Source organism: Toxotes jaculatrix, chromosome 8 (assembly GCF_017976425.1).
Source record: "Toxotes jaculatrix isolate fToxJac2 chromosome 8, fToxJac2.pri, whole genome shotgun sequence".
Taxonomy (NCBI): domain Eukaryota; kingdom Metazoa; phylum Chordata; class Actinopteri; family Toxotidae; genus Toxotes; species Toxotes jaculatrix.
Window position 1 is genome coordinate 19198386 of NC_054401.1, and position 21692 is coordinate 19220077.

Consider the following 21692-nt stretch of genomic DNA (forward strand, 5'->3'; position numbering starts at 1 on the left):
TCTTCATTGACCCTTCTCTCTCTTTGATGTCCTGATTGGTGGAGCCTTGAGCACTTTTAGCACTTTTACTTTTATCAACATGTTTATAGTCAGTTGTGTTGGTTTTGTGGTTTTGGTTTTGTGTTACATTTCACTATGTTTTGTGCTCTGTGTATGTGTGTCAAAAGGATTTACAAAACACATTTACCTACGGGCACAAATAAAGTAACCTGAACCTGAACCTTTCTGTTCCTACAGGAATGACAACTAACAGATGAAGCCAAACCCACTGTCAGGCCAAAATAAGCAGACCAACCTTGGAAGCAGAGATTTAGTGATGAGAGCTAAGATTTGACTGGAAGAGTTTCCTTCATCTCTTCCTTCTGCTGCCCTTGTTCCCTCTCTTTTCTCTCTATTTTCCTCTGTCTTCTGTTCTTCATCAGGGTCATCACCATCCTGGACCAGCAGGACAAGACCGAGTTCGGACAGCACCCTCAAAACAAACACAGACCACTCCACTGTAACGTACACACAGAGAAACAAAGACAGGATTAATATAGTATACTAAATGTTAATGAGTGACTTTAAACAACTGAATAACATCCTGGTGTGTTTGGATCAGATCAGTTTATGCATATGACATACACACTTGAACACACTTGATTACATAATTTATATTATATACTACATACTGTATATGGATACTAGAACCTGTTTACAAAAATAGAAAAGGGCTCGGAGAGAACTCAATGTTACAAACTTTTAGAACAACACAGTGTAACATGGTAAGAAGAAATGAATGAATGAAAACAATACTGACTCACTGAGGGTCCATAACCAAAACACTGCAGTGGATAATTACAATGACAGTTTCCAGGAGATACACAATTCATTAATTCAGAGATTTGTATGACCTTAAACATTCAAGGATGGCCTAGCTTGCTCACCATCTCTGTTTTTCTTTGCCATCTCTATCCTCTGCACACCTCTCCATCTATTTATTATCTTCCTAATATCCATCTATCTATGCATGTACGTACAGTACCTTTCATACTTTTTTCAGATTTTGGCATTTTTTCCTGTGTTCAATAACAGACGGAAAACAAGAGGAAAGAATGGGGAGCAAGCCGTGCAATAAATGTGAATGCCATTGTGAATGTGTGGTATGCACTGATAGCCATTTGGGTAGTAGTTTGCCCCTATCTTTCTAAACCTGTCCCTTCTCTTCCACTCTTTCCCATTTGCAATTTGCTCTGTTCCTTTTTCTTACTCACTCCCTCCTCCCTCATTCTGACATTTGCTTCTATTTCCACATCTCCTCTGTCTTGCTTCTCTCTCTCCTGCTCTCAAAATGACCCAACACCTCTCTTACCATTTCTGCTGAAAGCCAGTGTTGTCAGAGGAGGCAGGAGGACGTCCACAACCTTCAGGAGACATAAATACACCAAAAAACTTCACACGTTACACAGGATTGATCCTTGACCACAATGCTCTGTAAGAGGCTAATTAACCACATTAGTAAAGCAATGCTAGAATCTGGCAGGCTCAGTATAACCTGGTGTTACATATGTACAGCTGCAGATAATGTCTCAGCGCCATGAACATAAAACAACTCAGGTAGAAACAGGCTGAAATTCTGTACCAGCAGGAAATTAAGTTGCAGCAAATGTACCAGCAAAGCTACTTCCAATATGCTGACAGCTTCTATATCCAAAAGTTCATTTTCAATCTCACTGTTGAAGATGAAGAGTATAAATATTATCTATAGTTTAATTTGGTCCCATGTTCTCTCATTTGAGGGAAAAATGTATATCAATAAAAGCAATCAGCCTTTCTTCTGAAAACCCATTTAATATACAGGGAAATCTGAAAACAGATATATTTTTAGATTAGACTGAGCAGAAGACACTGTACTATATTCATTTAGTGAGCAGCAACCACACAGACCACTGTCACAGAGGATCAAATTACTATGGAAATACACCGTTGAGTGATTTCTTTGATCACACACACACACACACACACACACACACACACACACACACACACACACACACACACACACACACACACTTACACACACACACACACACACACACACACACAACCACACACAGACGCATATAAACACACACACACACAAATGTACTTCCGCAACTGTCAAAGCCTTTATTTAGGCATGGGTCTGTATTGCATGAATTTGCATGATTACTAATATTACCATAGAAACAACACTAATGCTGAGTGAGTGTGTGTGAGGTCATTACATTGAAAGCCAGAGAAAGAAAAGTACAAAGGATGTTGTCCACCACTTAATGGTCTGTGTATTAATATCACAACCATCAAAAGACTGGATGGAGTGAGTGTGTGTGTGTGTGTGTGCGTGTGTGTTATCTATGGGTAACATGTCCCCCCACTTTCTGAAATCCTTTCTTGTCCCCATTTTTCTGTTTTTGCTCTCTTACATAGTAATCCCTCTGCCTATTGTACAGATGTAGCAAAAGACAGTTTTTCCAACTGCAACTAAAGATGAATTTCATTCAGTTCGCTTTGCATGCACCACAAAAATAGTAAAATGCTATTTCATCTGTATTCTCACAGGACTAGGAAAGATGCAATGTTGTATGCACTTATTATTTTACCTTTTTTTACCTTTTGCAAATCAGAGGCAACAGCTGGTCCTCTGAAATTCAACGCCTGTCACTAGTAAACAAACCTTGTGTACACCGTTGATTAGGCACTGAATAAAACTACTAGAACTATGGTTTTTAATATACCTGCTGTACTGAAGCTACTGTATATCATTAATTTAATAACAAATGGGTTATTGTTAGTAAACAGCTCCTGGATGCAGACAGTAGCTTTTAATGATGCTCAATATATCTGGGCAAGTGAATGGCTGTCAGACTGAGTTGAAAAGAGGATGGTGCTACTCTCTACTTGCCAAAGTGACCAATTATGGTATTACACTAAACAAGTAAATTGACTCAATATTATATTTATTGTTTGATAGGGATATAAGTGCAATCACCAGTTGGTTTTGCTTGTAATTAATTAGTCTGGTGTTGTAAAGTATGCATTGTATCAAAATTGTGTTGTTATTTTTTTGTTGTTTTGTTTAGAGAAAACCTGACTGCACATTTAATGCAATACATTCATGGTCAGGGACTGAAATCAACTTAAATTGTATTTGTTTACATCTGTATGTTAAGATTTTAAACTCTTGTCCATATTACAGTGCAATCGGGCATTTAATTTGTGGTCTCACTTACTTGGTGAGAAAGTGGTTTATCGAAAAAAAAGTCATGGGGGCAAAACTTTACTCTGTGATAGGGATTCAGAGACATAAACTGACTCAAACATGAGCGTGTCTCCTTGTCCAGTGGGCAATAAAAGTTAATCTGAGCTGGCTGATGGTAATTAAAGTGTCTTCCTGTGTTATTGACTCTCAGTAGCAACAAGGCTCCTCTTTGCTCCCTTCCTCTATTCCTCATCTCTTCTCTTTTCTCTCCCTCCATCCTGTCTGCTTCCTGCTGCTCTCCACTTCCATACGTCAATAGTCATTAAACACAATCGCATCGTCCCATTACATGCACATACACGCACATACACATATAGACACACATACACACATGCACGCACACGCACGCACACACACATCTAATGAGGCTCTGTTGGTTCAATAGTTGATTAGTGTCTTGCCTAATAACCTGCAAGTTGACTCTGTGTCCTCTGACCACTAATAGACAGGTTTAGCAGACTGGAAGACATACAAAGAATATCAAACCAGGGTCCACTACATGAAATGGACAAAAACTGAAGATATTCATGGAGACACTCTCACATTAACCTGACAATTTTTTTCTACGAGCATTACATCACAGCAAAGCAACATATGTGTTACTTTCTGAAAACTACCAGGATGATGACAGGCTGTCGCCAAAGTCCTGTCAGAGGTAATGTATTAATGTTGAATATCACAAGATACACACACACATTCACAAACAGTCTGTATCAGGTATACAGACAGTGAGTCAGACAGGAAATCAGTTGCATACTCGCTTGTGTGCATACTTACAGCACTATGATGTGGAGTGATGAGAGTATGGTGCTGACTCAAGATTTCCACAATGGACAGAGATGTCCTAATCAACTCCTCACATATTGCTGTACCTAGAGGGGGAATCAAATATCAATCAGCTCTACCGAATCATCTCCTCAAAAGTGGAAGATGACCCACAGGCTGGCCAGGAACTCCCCTGCACCGGAGTCTGGGTGTATTCTATTTGTGAGCTAGCAGATGGAGTATGTTTGATAATGTGAACGCCCTCAGCTCCTCCAGATGCAGTGCACTGTGGACGACCTTGTACTCTGAACTTACCTTGTATGCAACACATTTGACATTCAAAGCCACATCTGTCTCTTCAAGGATTTATGTATCTGTTTCTCTCCTTATCTTCCACATATTAATCTTCCACATGCTAATATTTTTTTCTTAAATGTGAAATGTGTTAGTGTGGCCTTCATTTGCTAAAATGTATGGGTTTTTACAAAATGTTCAAGTACAGAGACCTCATTTATTACTTTGAGTCTTAATTAAATCAGGTAAAAAAAAAATTTTAGTTTCAATGGAAAATCAGCAGATGCAGTTCAATTAAGACCTGCATAAACAAAATCAGCTAATAAAATATGATTTATGATGAACATAAAGATAAAACACTGAACAGAAGAAAAACACAATGCTAGTTGCATGCCAAGTGAATGCAATGTATAGTTTGTTAAAAGGAATGACATAGTAAATAAATATTGAACATGTGTTCATCATCATTGTAGTAATTGAAAAAGTAACTCACCCACAGCACTGGCCAGATTTGTTTCATTGGACTCTATAGAGGTGATATAGTTCTAAGAGAAAGAGAGTGTGTAGAAATGTCATCAAGTTAAAAACTTCAAGATCATTTTTCTGGACTGTAACCTAGTGAAGAATGTTGTGTGTTGCACGTTTCAGTTACTTGTTTGTCCATCTGTCTCCCTACAAAACATCTAAGGACTGCAATTCTTTTCATGTCATCCTTATTGTCTTGATGGCTTAAACTTGCTGGGATGTTGCTGTATGTTTTAACATGTTAAACATGTTAAAGCATACAGATATATCAGAACATGTAATCTGTATTACCGAACACTTACTAGCAGCAATCCAATTTGAGCCAGAAAGCCCTCAGTTACAATTTGAGATCGAAAGACCTGCAAGAAGACAGACAGATAGTCACACAGTCAAACAGAGATAGGCTGATGGGACAACTAAGCAAAACAGTAAAAAGAAACAAAAAAATAGCAGTGAATTATGGTTTTGAAGGCTTCCTAAACACATATTCTAATGGTACATAATTTGCAAAATGTATCCATCTGATGCTAACCTAAACCAAATTAAATCATTATATATTTGTAAACAGGCCCACACACTTGGCCTGACCTGAAAGGAGCAAAAATGCACGATTAATGAAATAACTGATTTGCAATCAGGTGGGGAATGCTGTGTTCAATGCTAGCAATGGGTATGGGTAATTTATGAGAGAATTTTGTGGATACCTTACAAAGAATAATTCTATAATAATGCTCAAACTGGTCATAGTTACCTGTGATGAAACAAGTTCCAGCACTACAGACACTGTAGGCAAAGTGTGTTTCAGCTGTCTGCTCTGAGCTGTAGATGGGTGTCTCCTCCCGATCACATCTCTTAATGCACATAAGACATCCTCTAGAGAGAGACAAGACAAGGGCATATGAGATGAAAAGGTATGGGAGCTAATGTGCTTATGAACAAACATAAACCATATTTGACTATTTTATTTACTAATCTTTACCACTGCTAAAATTTCATCTTCCTATTGAGCTGAAATTTTCTGGGTTGTTTTGCAGAATCATTAAAATACACACAAGCACATGCAGAGGGGTATATCTGTGTGTACCTAGAATCAGTGGTGCCGTGCTACTCAGATACACAATCAGTAAGTCCAGACACTGAGACAGGTATCCTGATTGGCTGGGGTTCTCTCTAAGAGGTGTGGCTTTGCGCAGGTCTCTCTCCAGGTACATGACAAGTCTAGAGAGAAAGAGACACACATGTATTGCACGTCACAAAACAGAAAAAAACAACTTATTTCTAGATATGTATGTAGTATTACTAATACATCCATTGTTCAAGGATGCAAGATTTTTTTTTCATTCTAGCTGCTTATAGTATTTTATCGTATCTTACTGCTCAACTTAATGATTAACATGCAAATGATGAAAAGAATGCAAACACATATAAACAATATGATTCTAGTCAATGAGCTTTGAAATTTTGACAGGATGCATAAAAAAGGACAAGCCAGGAAGACTGGGCAAGAGAGAGACAGACAGTTTGAGAAAATTTTTATTCTTGTCAGACTGCGTGTATTGAACAGTAATCAATAATATCCTATTCACAAATTCAGAGCGGAGCAGAAAGGTTACCACTGCTAACTGATATTCATTACTAACACACAAACACACCCACACATGTATATCAGGGCACACACAAGCACAGGCAAGAATGAATGCAGGTCCATGCAGAGATATTCAGAGAGGTCACATTAGTTAACAAATATTGATTCCAAGCTTTAGAGTGGCAATTGTGCCGAGGGTTTGGGGATTATAAATTCAGTATTTTTCCTCATAATGTTACATATATTATTATTATCCAGGGTTAGGGTTATATGGTATCCGGCACAGCTACTGTTACTATATTAGGGGTCTAGTGCATTTCATTTTTCCAATTTTCCATGATCATAATGGCATTTGTGCAAATAAAAAAACTGTAAGGAAAAAAGAAAAAGAAAGAAAAGACAAACTCCTTAGTAGGTCGTATTAATGTTCACTTTCAACGTAACCTTGAGCCTTGCCATTGAGACTGACCTGCAAATTACTAGTTAAGTTTATCTTATCTTTATATACCATTTAATCACGTCTGTTTCAAAAGACTGTAAAGAACAACCTTTTCAAGATCTTAGTAACACAGTCACAGTCTGCAGTGTGGTTAGCAACATTGGACCCTCAGGAATGAAAACAATTACTCCCAACTATAGCTTATTTGCTTGTTATAGGTATTAAAAACAACAGTATACTTAGCAATGACAAGACAAAAATTAAACAATTAGAACCAAGAAACACACAATGAGGTAGAGGGATTTCATACAGATAAGGAAGTGTATCTAGGTATCAAAAATGTAAAGTCCACATTCAGTCCCAGTTCTACAAAGGTCTGCTATATGAATCATTTAAATTACAGACAGTTGTGTGATACTCATAATACCCATAATGACAAACTGAAAACATGTTTTTCGAACATTTTTGCAAATTTGGTGGTGGCCAAAAACCCACTGGTCACTCTAACAGGACACACTTCCCATCCAGTCTGATGGAGTTTGAATCCAAGTGTGCAAACTTACATAAGTACAGACTTTCCCAAGAGGACTCAAAGCTGTAACTGCTGACAAAGGGGCTTCTACAAATGACTGAATTAAGGGTCTGAGTACTTTTGTGAATGAGAGATTTCAGTTTGTGTGCATTAGGGTTAGGGTTTACTAAATGTCAGTTAACTATATGGACAACTCACGGAGACCGAAATCTGCAAAATCCACTTGCATTGTGTGACCAAAAGCAGGAGGGACAGGAAATAGCAAGAGCAGTCTACAGAGTTGTTAATTATACACTGTTAATCAAATATTTCAGTATCAGCCATCTCTGTCACTGTCCTTGCACTCACTAGAGAAATCAGCAGCTTGTTCTTTGTTGCAGTACAGTTACAAAACAAGAATATAAATAAAAAAATATTTCTTGAGAAGTCAGTCCCACCCCTTCTCTAAAACTGGCTGCACAGTGGAGAGTCTTGAGATTTCACATGTCAACACTCACTCAAATCAAACTCTGACACAACAACAGACACAAAGAAAAGGAGGTGGATCAATTTGCAACCAGAATCAAACGCCTCCCCACATGTTCCACATGGAAATGAAGAGGATATTTTGTTTTAGACTGCCTGTATAAATACCTGTAAACATCTCTAGACCCATAGACAAGGTGGCATGGAACAGACTGAACACACAAACAGATAAAAATGTGTACTCTAAACTTTCCAGAGGACATATTTATGGTGCCAGACTCTAGTCAGCGAGGCAACAATAGTGGGCAGTGTGAGTACAATTGAGCGTATTTGGATAATCTATGTGTCCACTCCACTGTGAGCCAAGGTATCAATATTTTGTTTAATATATGCACCGGTGGTGTGTTTATTGAATGACAATAAAACAAGTCTAAGTCTAAGTCTAATTCATCCTGAGGGAAACATGATGTCTACCAAATTTCATGGCAATTCATCTGATTGTTGTTAAAAAATTTCACTCAAAACCGAAAAAAAAAAAAAAAAAAATCAACCTAGAGGAAATGTCAGAGGATCACCAAAGCTATTAGGATTCATCCTCTAGGCACCATGGATGTCTGTACACCATTTCATGGCAAAATGATAGTAGGTTTCAACAATATGTTGAATTTGGTGTTGGGGTAACCCTTTAGTTTACATTTGGTTGAAGATATAATTTATCCTCAACAGCACCAAAGTCAGCATTTCTAATTCCCTGCCCAGCTGTATGCCTGCTTCCTGTCTGTCCACCTATTCGTCTCCCTGCTAGACTTCTGCCTGTGTGTTCCTCTGTTCGTCTTGCAGCCATTTTTCCAGATCGCTAAATAAAGAGAGACAAACTTGCCACCTCTCTGTCAGTCACTGTGGGAGACTCACAAAGTACTCACACACATCTGACCTACAAGTGGCCTGCTGTGCGTGTGTGTGTGTGTGTGTGTGAGACTGTGTCTGTTGAAAGCCATCTCACTCTCCACTCCCAATGGCAATCCAGACACTTCTTCAGCGAGGCCTGCACTAGTTTATCTCATACACAAACTCACACGCACGCATGCATGCGCACACACACACACACACGCACACACACACACACATTTTCACACCACTGAGCTAATTAAACACAACGTGCCTGGGTGAGAGCAGGACTGAGGGAAAGATGTATGTGTCTGTGTGTGTGGTTGAATCATGCAGAGTGCTCGGTGGGAGAGAGACAGGCAGGTCAACTCTGACAGCTCTAACACAGGGAACAGAGTGAGAGCAAGTGAGAGGAGAGAGACAGAAAGAAACTGTGTGTGTGTGTGTGTGTGTGTGTGTGTGTGTGTGTGTGTGTGTGTGTGTGTGTGTGTGTGTGTGTGTGTGTGTGTGTGTGTGTGAGAGAGAGAGAGAGAGTGAAAGACAGAGGAAGAAGAGGTAGACAGAGGAAAAGAGTTGAAGAGGAGGTGAGAAATGAAAACATCTTAATTCTATTTTAGGGCCATATGTAAAAGAAGGTTGTGTTCAGACTTCCAGGAATTTTATTCTTATGCCTAAATATAAGAGAGCACAATTATTCTAAGATCCAGGATATGATGCTCTGGCATTCCGCTGCCTCTCAGGGAGAACGGTCCAATCAAATAGATCCTAAATGAGGTAATCTTGCTGCTTCATTTCCATTTCCTGCCACAGACTATTTATGTGTCCCAGTTCCATATACTACATATGCAGAATGTATTATTCTTTATGGGATCATGTTTAGGCAGTTGGAGTAACTGGAAGTAATGCACTCTAATATGTTGTACTAAAAGGAAATATATGTGCTGATAGATAAACAGCCAAACTGCAAATTTGGAAAAAATGTCTTCCCAAAGATACTTCATTTTAGAGTAGAATATAACTTTATTGTCCACCAGTGTGGAAAATTGTCTTTTTTGTTTACCAAGATATTCCTGACCACGCAACTAACTCAAATCCTCACAATCAATTCGTTTTAATTATTTCTAGCTGAGACTTGGTCTTTATTTCCTTTGTATTTTGAATTGTGCCACATAAGTGTCCGTCAACACCACATTCACAGAGCAAGTGAATGTATTATATTTATCATGCATAATGACATCTTCAAGGATACATCCTTTTGTCAGACTTTAAGTATGAATACACTACATACTCAAACCCCAATTAGAATTGTTATTTATTATGGAATTGGGAACAGCTTATAATCTACATTTTTTTGTGGAACATTGTGTAAAACCATTAATACATTTAATAACTACTTGGCAAAATATCAAACTACACTGGTGCTGAACTGAGCAAGCTCCTCAGCAGCTGCAGTTTTGTGGCTGTTTGAGTCAAAGGTAATAAAGTGGTGTATTCAGATTTCAGTTTATTTTGGCAAGTAAAAACAATTATAAATAATATATACCATCAAACCCCACTCCAAATAACCTTACCCTTACTCTTTTATGGAAAAGTTAATCTGGCTGTTCACATGTGTAAAATGTGAAACAGCCATAGCGGAGAAATCAGAGAAGAGTCTGAGAGAGAAAGAGGGTAAGAGAGAAGCACTTCAAAAAAAAAAAAAAAGAGAAACTGTGGGGGCGAAAAAAAGATGGAAAAAAAGGGATGAGGAGAGAGATGATGAAGAGACAAGGAGAGAGACAGTTCAAGGATCCATATGTCAGTAATCTAGGGCATCTTTTTCAAAAAGAAATACCAACTGGTCATAAATTACCGGGGGAACTGGGTGTATACATATATCATGCATATGCATCTGATCATAAGAGCAATGCACATTCACAACTGTATTTCAAGTTAGAATGGGGTGAAACACAGGACAGCCAGCTTTGATGAATGATTTGAAGTTCCAGTAAAGTTAGAACATGAAGCAGCACAAACTGAATGTCCAGGGTACATACATTTTTATTATCATTCCCACGGCTGCTGTGCTACTTAACGCAAAGGTTACTAAGAGTACAACTGCTTTGCCAACAACCCCAGGCAGCATTTTTATGAAGGAAATCTCCCTCCTAAGGCCAGTTTGCGTTAAATAACATTGCATGTGATTTATTTGCTTCAAGATAAATCACTCTGCAACTGGCATGTATGGCCAAATTTGTTGGTTTAATAATCTAATAAATCTTTAACTCAGTTTGTTGTATAACATATCCAAACTAAGTTGTTTAAATGTGAAAATTATGCTATTTCTTTCTGAAAATGGCGGTCTTGCATTTCGTTGTGGACAGGAGGAAACAGCGCTTTTGGAAAACAATGACATAAGCCTGGTCAGACATGATCGGCTGTGTGTACAGCTGACGGATCAACTCTAAAGGAACCTGAAAAATGGTGTGGACACAAGTCACTATCAGAAGTAGTCAGTTTTTCAGATTTAGTCAGTTACTGTGGACGTAGTCTACCTGTGAATGCTCATTAAAAATGAGATGTGAGTGGTATGTAAGCAGTACTGAAATGTTTGGTCCCTTCAATCCACAATGACTCCAATATCCGTCTGGCCGTCTCTTTAGGCAGAACCAGCTGTCTGTCTTTCAGCAGCTCCTGAGGTGCTGAAAGAACAGCTGCCTTCCAAACTCTCTTCACCAGGCGGACTGATAAAGATGATCAGAAGTTTAACCAAATATTGGTAGGCAGCATGAGGATTGCAGAGGAGGAAAACTGCACTGCTTTTATTTATCGATTAACTGATTTTATTTCCCCACCCATCATAATGGGCAGAGTGAATCTGCTGGACCCTTGAGCATTCATTACACATACCATTAAAAAGCTTACAAAAAGAACCATGTATGGTCAGTGTGCGAAACTGAGGATCTAACCAAAAACTGTTAAAAACTGAACCACTGTAAACAGCTGTTTTCAATGGAAAGTAACTAAAGCCTGCTCAAAAAGACTCGAAATGTATTGCGCTTGCACATTGCCCATAAATGCCACCTGATGACATAATAGCAGACCTAGCACCAGTTCATTTAGAAAGACCAATGGGGAAACTCAAACACTTGGTCAGCCAACCAGTGGTGTAACTTCATCACTCAGCCAGTCAGTCAGTCAGCGACAGACATTCGCGTTTATATTTCTGGCCCCTGCTGCCGCAGTCCAGCCAAAAAAATAGTCTTATGCTGAGTGAAACTTATGAAGTGTGTCATCTCCCCTCCCGAGGAATCAATTAATCATAGCTAGCCACCTGGAATAACTGGACCAACAGGACTCCTTGGCTGGAAGTAGATAATGTATAATATGGACCAGCTTAACTATGCAGATTAGTTGTTGTGGTAGATGGTACAAATGCCAATTTCTTTAAAATAAACAATTTCACAAAAACAAAAACTTGGAGCACAATTTTGGATTTGGCCCACCACTCCGTGTACTGAAGAGGGAATTTAATTTTAGTGCGAGTAAGCTGGATCAGAGAACACACACTGAAAGCTACAGCTAAATAATTAAAGGGGAATCCCACCCTGAAATGGAATTCACAAATGCTATTTGTTTGTTCTCTGACAGTTGAACCCGGGCAACTACATTCCAGAGAAACTAATTAGCCAGTGGTCTGACAGACTGAGTGGAGTTATGAGTAAGCTTCACTGGTCCAAATCTCAGTACAGTCAGTCAGTAGGAGGGTGCGCTGGGCTATGTGGTAAGATAACAGTTAAGCAGACACATCAACCTCAAGCAGCTGAGACGTGAGATTCAGTCAATTTTCATACAAACATACTTGGTCATAGTAAGTGACCAAACGTGAGCTACTTTCTAGCTGATACTCAGTTAGCCAAATAAAACAAATCCACATAATAATAATCTAGCTGGGGGCAAAACATGTTTCAAATACGTGTTACAGACTTTTAGGTGTCTCTATGTGTGAGTGAATGCCTGTGTGTCCGTGTGTGTGGGTGTGAGTGAGTGTGTATTTACCTGTGTTGACAGCAGTAAAGCAGTGTGTGTGAGTTGTCCTGTATTAGCAGCAGCAGTAGTAGGAATGTTTTGGCTCTTGTCACTGTGGATGGACTCTCTAGACAGCGCAGCACCTTCAGCACCAAATCCTACAAGACACAAACCCACATGAATAAAGTGAAAGTCTTCCTGAGACTGGTTGTGCATGTTTCTGCTCGTGTAAAGTCCAAGACACTACACTTTGCAATTCAAATACAAGTCAGCAATGTGGATCACACTTTATTATTAACACTGCAAAGTCACATCTAAATGTTTTCGAAGTAAAATTCCAACGAAGTAGGTTGATTGAGTATGAAGAGAAAAATGTTTTCACATTGTACGCAGTGCTATACTCTGAGTTTATCCTATAAGAAGATTTTACTGTACTGCATCCAAATAATGTATGCATAGAAATAAAAAATAATTCAATGTAACATTTTCCCCAAGGTGAAGAAAAAAACATTTCATTTTATGAAAATGCGTCAAACTACCAGACTAAAAACTTAATCAGCTCAGACTCTACATTATCACACACATGCACACACACACACAAACTTGTGTGCCTACAGCTACTTCAGACATCCATTCACTCAGCATAAACTCAGCAGCAGTAAGTGGTTGGAAAAAATTTTGACTGGCCAACATTCATTACTATTATCATTATCACCAACACCACACACTACTGACTGTGTGTATGTCTGTGTGTGAGAGTGTGAGAATTAATGTGAGGGAATGTGCATACATGTGTGTTTATGGGGCAACACACCAAGTTAATTAATTTCAAAGCCCCGTAGTGTGTGCCTGGCTGATAAGTCCCTCCCCACTACCCACAATGCTTTGCTGAAGTAGAAGACTGCACCGCTTTCATTCAGCCAATTAGCCCAGATACTGACACACTCTACAAATTAGTGTGTGTGCATGCGCGGACACACATACACACACACAGTCTCTCACATGCATGCGCGCACACACACAAACACACACACACACGAATAGACAGAGTTCTGTGTAAACAAACTCTTGGACTGTCTGTCTTTGTGCCAGAGGAGAGAGGGGGATGGTGGGGGGTGAATGCATATCAGTGTATAATTAGAGTAGAGTTGAAGTACTAAGTTTGTATTCTGGTTTTAAATTGGAAATGCTCAATGCAAATAAATTCAGTTCAGAGTCAATTACCAAAGCTAGACTCCAAGTTAAAAACCTTCAAATCAATTTTAGCACCTCTGCCTTACCAAGATTAGCACTTCACATACACACTACATGGGCTGTCTTATGAAAAATTAAATAAGTAATTCCTGACAAATTAGTTCATGCACAGTTCAGCATTAGTTCATGAACTGCATGGAAGAGAGAGAGAGAGAGAGAGAGAGAGAGAGAGAGAGAGAGAGAGAGAGAGAGAGAGAGAGAGAGAGAGAGAGGATGAAGTAAAGGTGTAGAGAGTTTGAATCCAGACTCGCTTGTTCCTGATGTTGTGGTGTTATCTAGGAGTGTTTTCATCCCTCAGTCTTTGTGTAAAAACTTCCTCATTAGTGATATTCCCCATGTAAACTTCTCTGAACATCAAACTCTGCTCCGCACTGATGTTATCACCAAATCTGTAGAATTTCTCAGAATCATTAACAATAAAATATAAGATTAAAATAATATGGTTGTTTGATTGTGGGATTCTTGGGCCAGCTGATATGTAATTTGAGTGGATTTACATCTGGTGCTTTTGCAATATACTATTACAAGTGTGAAAGAAAGCATACACATACCCTGGCCTGTGTGACGCGGTGTATTTGGATGCGTGACGTGACTAACGCAGAGGCCATAGCAGTGAGCAGGTGCTGCTGGACCCTGGCCCCTGCTCCACCCACACCCTCCAAGATTGCCGCAGGGCCACATGTGTCAATCACTCCCAAGAAGACTGCTGGGACCACCCGGGTTAGCCTAGAAAGAGACTGGAGACATAGACAGAGACAGACAAACACATGCACACATAGGTAATGTATGTCAATTATAACTTGTGTGTTTCCATTCCCTTGTAACATCATGTTGCACTTGATGTTGCTGATGTTAAGCTGTTAGTAGCTTAAAAAAAGAAGCAAGTTCCCAAAGGTGCCTAAAACGGAGCAACGGATAACCTACAAATGAATTTGTAATTCTACCCACTGCACCATTAACAAAGAAGTTAATGTGATTCACAGTCTGACAGTGGGGGATTCAGGATATCAAATTCTGCATGAACGCTGAGCTAATAAAATGTACGTGTAGCCCATTTAAATATTTGGTGGGTAAAGCCAAGTTGCCAGATTTGAAACAGGTTGTCATTTAGTATTAGGAAGTCATTCATTTCCATTATCGGAGGTTGCTTATTATTTTTCATCAGCAGTTACAAAATACAAGCAAGTTCAAGCAACCAAGTATCTTTTCCTGCTTTTATTAAGTTTAAATTTTTTGTGAAAACAGCTTGCATGTTCAGTATCTACTACTTTTGAGTTAACAGTTTGGTTGTCTATGTGTGTGTCTATGTGTGTGTGGGCATTTGTGTTTGTAGAACCTGAAGAGATAGCAGTGTTTGCATATGCATCTGTAACACAGTCACGCAAACTTGACTGTGCATTTAAGTGTGTGTTTTCATGTTTGTTAACTTACGGAGATGGCAGTGACTCTGACAGCCTCCACAGTGGAGTGAGTGAACAGGTACCACAGGGCGGAGCCTATCTCTGCTGTTACCAGGTGGTGGGAGCATCCAGAAAGAGTGGTGGAAATGTTCTCTATGGATTTTGCAGCCATGTGATGGACTATGGAATCATCCTGTAAGACAGACACACAAACACCCTTGAGTAATTTATATTTACTATGGTACATTGACCACAAGTAATATTAACAAGTACATATTATTTAGTGAAATTATGAACTTGGGCATTGACAAACCCAAAAGAAACTTCTCACCAACAGACAATGAGGAGCATCTCTTACCACAGTAAATGAACCACTTGTAGTGTTTCACCACAGTCAATCATAAAGATGAATAAAGTAATGGTATAATCCATTAGAATAATAGAATTATGCCACAAGACGCGGGCCTACAAATTCTCACAACTTTTGCCTATAAAATTTGAAAATTGATTAACTAGTTTCCTTTTAGAGTCAATTTAAGAACCATTCTGCAAAAGGATGTGAGATCTGTGTGTTCGTCAAAAACCTTGCAGCTGGAATCCAAAGTCTTCAGCACCAACATCATAACATCGATCCCAATGATACGAATGGACAAGACAGAGATTAACAAACAGAAACACTGAGATACATGCATAGACACAATGCAGACAGAAAGAACATACAGCTGAAATACAGCATGTGCTGAAAAGCCTCTAGGGTGCAACCACTGGGGCAGTGCAAATACTTACAGCCAAGTGGTGGGTGTCTTCTATTCGTACTAATATATGAAAAGATACGCTTTCATACTGCTGTGTAAATGTGTACGTGCATCCTAATACCAGAGCATATCATAGTGCTTTGTGTCTAAAAAAAAATTTTTTTCCCCGCATTCTGTAATTGCATTGTACAACGTATCCTCTGGTTCATTGTTAAATTACAAACTCAGAACTCAATTACTGAAAAATGTCGTACAGCAAAAGGAAGTACTGAACAAAGAACTAACGCAATCACAAACTGGCAATTAGATTAGCTCTCAACATCACCCCAACACAAAAAGGAGAAAGAGGTTGTGTGTGTGCACGTGTGAGCATATATGAGTTAGTGTGCAAGTGTTTGTGTGAGTATGATTATGTGTATACTGTATGTGCCGACACACCTTTGCCTGAGTAGAGAATAGTTGTTTGTGTTCAGACAATGGGGCCAGACTAATGAAATCTCTGTGGCGGAGGAAATGAGTTTTTCCAGGAAAATCATTGTGGAGAAAGACAGGAAGTGGAACAGAAGTGATTGCTTCTGTCAGGTTATTGTTGTGTTTCACTGTGTTACATCACTTAGACACTACTCTCCCTAGATATGAGATACAATGGAGCCTATTCATAAAACAGAGTTAACTACATTTTGTGGTGAGGGTTCATAATAACAGCTCAGACATTAATTTCCCTGTGGCAATTTATCATGGTAATTCTGAAAAGCTCCTCCTGCCACCAAACCCCCCCAACCCCTCTCCCAAGAGGAGCTGGAAAATGTTGCTGGGGAGAGGGACGTCTGGTCCACCTTGCTTAATCTAAAGTTCCCTCAAAAACAACTTCAGCTGTGGTCACATTAAACTCATGTCACCTACAATGGACCCAAATGGTACCAAGGTTTTGCAGCAGAAACATCTCTAATCACTCAAGAAGCGTAATATATTTTTCTGCTGTCTATCTGTGTGCTCGGTATGTTTCAAACAGTCACAGTTGGCTAAACACACTGCTTCTCTTTTGTGTTATTCTCCCTCCTCAGGAGCTCGAACACTCCTGCAGTGTAATGCAGAATAAGGTTGGACAGCAGATGCGCATTATGTGATTAGGCTGCAGCAATGGTCTGAAAAGTTTCCATAGATGATAATTAGATACACTCTGCCTTGAAAATTTAGGAACCATAAGCACCTACTATAACAGCCATCAATTCAAACTAACTACATTGTTGCTGCTAGACGTCAGAAAGAGCTGACTGTCGGTTCAGGTGCTAAACACTATGTTGTTTTTTAAAAATCATTTTTGTATCACTTTTGAAAATGTGTCCAGAACAAAATGAATGTTTTAGAACTGAGAAAAAACTTGATTCTGACATTAGCAATGCATCAATGGTCAGGCTGTGATCCACAGTTATTTAACATTTTACAGAAATTAGAGGCACATCCTTTTCAACCACATGGGAACTCTAATCATAACTGATAGCTTAAATAACATACCTATTAATCCAATATAGGACATCACATTGTGTATTCAACAAGAAGAGAGTACATATCACGACAACATAATGAATCCTCTGGCACCCCTCTGGGAACCAGTAGAGTGGTCTGTTCCTGCATTCCCCAGGCTGTGCGGGCCAGTTCACTAATGAGCCCACGGGGGAGCACCCACTGTCTGTGTGTTTAATAGACTGTAGCCCTGCCAGGAACTACACAGAGAAAGAGAGAGGGGGGGAGACTGAAAGAAAGAGAGAGAGAGAGAGAGAGAGAGAGAATGAGAGAGATACCCTTACATGTGGTGAGAAACAAGTAGCTCATGCAAGAAACTCCATCATTATAATGCAGAGAGAGAAATGCAAGAGAGAGGAAAGAGCAAGTTATTCTCATTATAATTTCTCCTAGTGGGAGAAACAAGTTCATCTGAGAAACATACTCATTATATTATACTAAGTGTCCTACTTAAACCTCACATCTCCAGAAAGTCAACTTTAAAGAAATAAAAGTGAAATAAATTTCTGCAGTGGTTTTCCCAATACTTTGTCTACAAGGTCATCTAAGACTTCTTTTTCAAGTGACAACAAGTCTGTAATTTTACATGACACCAGTGAAATTAAAAAATGACAGTCATTTTCTTTTCTCACAATACCACAGCTTCTTAGGAGCTGAGATCTGTATTCAACAAAATATTCCAGTTTTAAACATTAGGAATGTTTTGTTGCATGTTGTCCTCGCCTCCTCTCTCTCTCCACTGTACATAAATATATTGACGTGATTGTAAAGCAAATAGTTTTAGAGCAAAACTAAAGGCCCCTTTAGTCGTGGGAGAAACTTGGTAAAATCTGTGGTCATCACTCCAACAACTGTCCCACACTGTGAGACACGTCCACCAATGGGTTATTTGGATCCAGGGTCATGATATTGTACATGCTGGCTGACTGACATGCTTTAGAGACACTTAATAGACCTGAGCCATCACTAACAAACTTTGCCTCGCCTGTGTTTTTCCTGCTATGACAAAACAAAATGTCTGTCACAGAAAAGTCTATTACGCCATTCACGCTGAACATAAAGTAGAGCTGAGGCTGATGGGAAAACAAGTAGTTTGCAGGTATTTAGTTGGTGAGGAAATCATGCTCTCTGCTGCATGCCATCCCCCCTCTCTCTCCTCTCTGTCTTCCTTGTCTCTTTCTACTGTTGCTGCCAGCAATAAATTGAAAAAAAAAAAATCATGGCAATCCATCCAATATCTGTCAAGACATTTCACTCAAAACCAAGAATGCCAACATCATGTACGCACTAGAGGAAAAATCAGGAGATCAACAAAGTCATTACGCTGAGAAAATGTGGTACGGCTAACTGGAGTGACTGCACTGCACCAAGTCTCCTTATGCCTTCTCTTGACAAGACTCACTCTCCGGAGCTCCCACAGTGATTTCAAACTGCTCTTCTAGTTTGTTGACAGCAAAAATAGCATCTTAGCATCTTGTCTAGTGTTTCCCCCAGTGTGAGGGGCATGGGGAGGTTACTGAAACAATTATTATGAAATTAACAGTAAGAGTAACTGTAGAAATAAAAAACAAACATAAAAAATGTTGAGAAAAAAAGGTTAGAATCTGTGACCTCAGAAGATAATGACATCTCAATAGGTATTGCAGTGTACTGTGAACATGAAAAAAAAAAAAAAAAAAATTAGGACATCCAGATATTGTGCTGCAGAAAATATTTGGACAATCCATATCTTAATGCCGAATATCTGAAACACTTCTCCGACTCAACTGCTTCTCCTACTCTGTATTTCCTCCTGGATGATTGGCATGGATATCGTTTTGTTTTTTTTTTTGTTGTTTTTTGTTTTGTTTTTTTTAATCAGTACATTGAATCAGTAACATTTGGTAGATTTAGAGTGCAAAGTTCAGCTTTCAAGAGGTGTCATTGGCAGATCTAATTAGATGGCACACACACTCTCATATAGTACATCTTCAAATATCCAACCATGATTTCTGAGCTTCTGTGCTCAGAATAATTTACCACCATCTAAAACATGCATTCTTCAGTTTCAGATTTCCTGGATTTGAATTTGGCAACTGCTAAAAAACATGTAGTTCCCTTATTTTATCCTACTGATGTATCTGTAGTTTAAACAGGATTTCCATCTTTTTCGTCAGGTTTCAACCGGACTAACTGGCTTACTAGCAACTGTGTTAAATTAGAAATCTCCCTTACTCTTGAGCTCAGGGCTGACAGATAAGATTTACGCAACTTTGAACCCCCCGGCTAAAAAAAAGTTGGAAAAACCTTTGTTTTCAGATGAAAAGAGTTAAGGGCTAGGCAGATATGGAACAATAAAATCCTATCTTCGAGTGTTGATCAATAGATTAGTTTTATATCCCAACATGTTTGCACCTGGCCTCTGAGTCTCAAGTAGAAAGAGATATACATCACATGAACTGACACAGGATTTGTGTGTTACCGTGTGTGTGTACAAGTGTCTGCGTTCACATGTCTGATGTGGTTTTCCTGTGTAATTAAAGTTCTTTAGAAGCCAGCGCACCTGGTTTTGAAAGAGCCCCTATGGCAGAAACAGACACCACCTATCAGCCTCACACAGCACATCTATCACCACTAATAACAACACTCAAAGACAGAGACAGACTGTCTGATTAACAGGCCAGCAGACAGACAGCGAGGCTCGAAGAAAGAGGAAAAGACATGGACAAAACAGCAGAAAAGAGCAACAAGTAGAGGTGCTGAAGGTCACAGGGGAAATAAGACAGACCAGCAGACAGACAAATGGACAATCACATGAAAACTAACAGTCAAACTAGCAGACAAAACATGAAAACACAGAAGAAAGAAAGAAACAGAGATACAGGTAGGCAAAGATAGACAATACAGTACAGAAGGACAATCTGACAGGCTGGTGGACATTAGTCATCTTCTGTCACTTCTTTTTCTGAGTGAAGGACAGAGGCACTCATTTTTCAAAAAATGTGCTAATCAATACAACATAATACATTATTATATTACACAATGGCTTGCACTCAGACTGTGTGTGTGTGACTGCATGCACATGGAGTGGTCACATCCTATGTTAGAGACACAAGGGTAGGACCCGTGACTGACTTAGAAAGTCCCCCTCTGTTCTCCTTTCCTTTGTGGAAGACAGTGATAAATCATTAATAGGATCACCACTGCTGTGTGTGTGTGTGTGTGTGTGTATGCATGTGTCTATGTGCGTGTGTGTGTGTGTGCGTGGTGATTTCTGCCTTCTGCCCCTTGGCTTCTATCACTGTAATACTGTTCACACCCCATTTCTGCTGCGTGCATGCACACACACAGACACACACACACACAGATTTTTCTTCATAGGCAGCAGAAGCATCATCTTGTTCATGCTCATAAATAATTTCCTGCAGCTCAAATCTGGCCTGGAAACCTGTCTTTCACTCCATGCCATCCACTCCCCTTCTCCAAGTACAACACTCTCTCTCTCTCTCTCTCTCTCTCTCTCTGACTCCCTGCCATCTCCCCCCATTCTCCCACTACACTGTTCCTTGTCTCTCCTCCTCTCTGTCACTCCCTGCCATCTCCCCCTACTATCCCTCTATCCACTGGTAAAAACGCCATGGTGTCTTTTGGCTCTGCAAACCCCCCCTCAGCCGACCCCTCTTCTTGTACAATGATCTCTATCCCTTTCTCCAGTGCTTCACTTGTAAATCAGGAAAACTCCCAACAGCAGCAGAGGGGGCTGGGGTGATCTGGCGGGTCAGAAAACGCATCAAAACCACACTGCCTGGAGCACATTAGACAGGGTCTTGGCACTGTATCTCAGAGCTGTCATGCAATAAAGAGTATGTGGCACTGGATTTACATTTAGCACATTTGGTAGACAATGTTCTTGTCCAAACAACACTACAAAAAAATGCATCACAAAGTATTGGATAGACCACTGATGCAATAAAACAATAATGATAATAAGGATGCAAC

The 21692-nt window shown here is 39.5% G+C and overlaps 1 protein-coding gene across 1 annotated transcript in view; it reads right to left on the reverse strand.

Annotated features, from left to right (window-relative positions):
• ulk4 (unc-51 like kinase 4) overlaps nt 1-21692 on the reverse strand; it is a 73262-nt gene that overhangs the window by 29698 nt on the left and 21872 nt on the right. Inside the window, exons 19-28 of the mRNA XM_041044775.1 lie at nt 15467-15628; nt 14587-14772; nt 12812-12939; nt 5949-6082; nt 5616-5737; nt 5167-5223; nt 4833-4884; nt 4058-4152; nt 1352-1403; nt 296-497 (exon numbers count right to left, since the gene is read on the reverse strand). Of these exons, the coding sequence (XP_040900709.1) occupies nt 296-497; nt 1352-1403; nt 4058-4152; nt 4833-4884; nt 5167-5223; nt 5616-5737; nt 5949-6082; nt 12812-12939; nt 14587-14772; nt 15467-15628 (1190 nt within the window). The remainder of the gene's footprint in view (nt 1-295; nt 498-1351; nt 1404-4057; nt 4153-4832; nt 4885-5166; nt 5224-5615; nt 5738-5948; nt 6083-12811; nt 12940-14586; nt 14773-15466; nt 15629-21692) is intronic.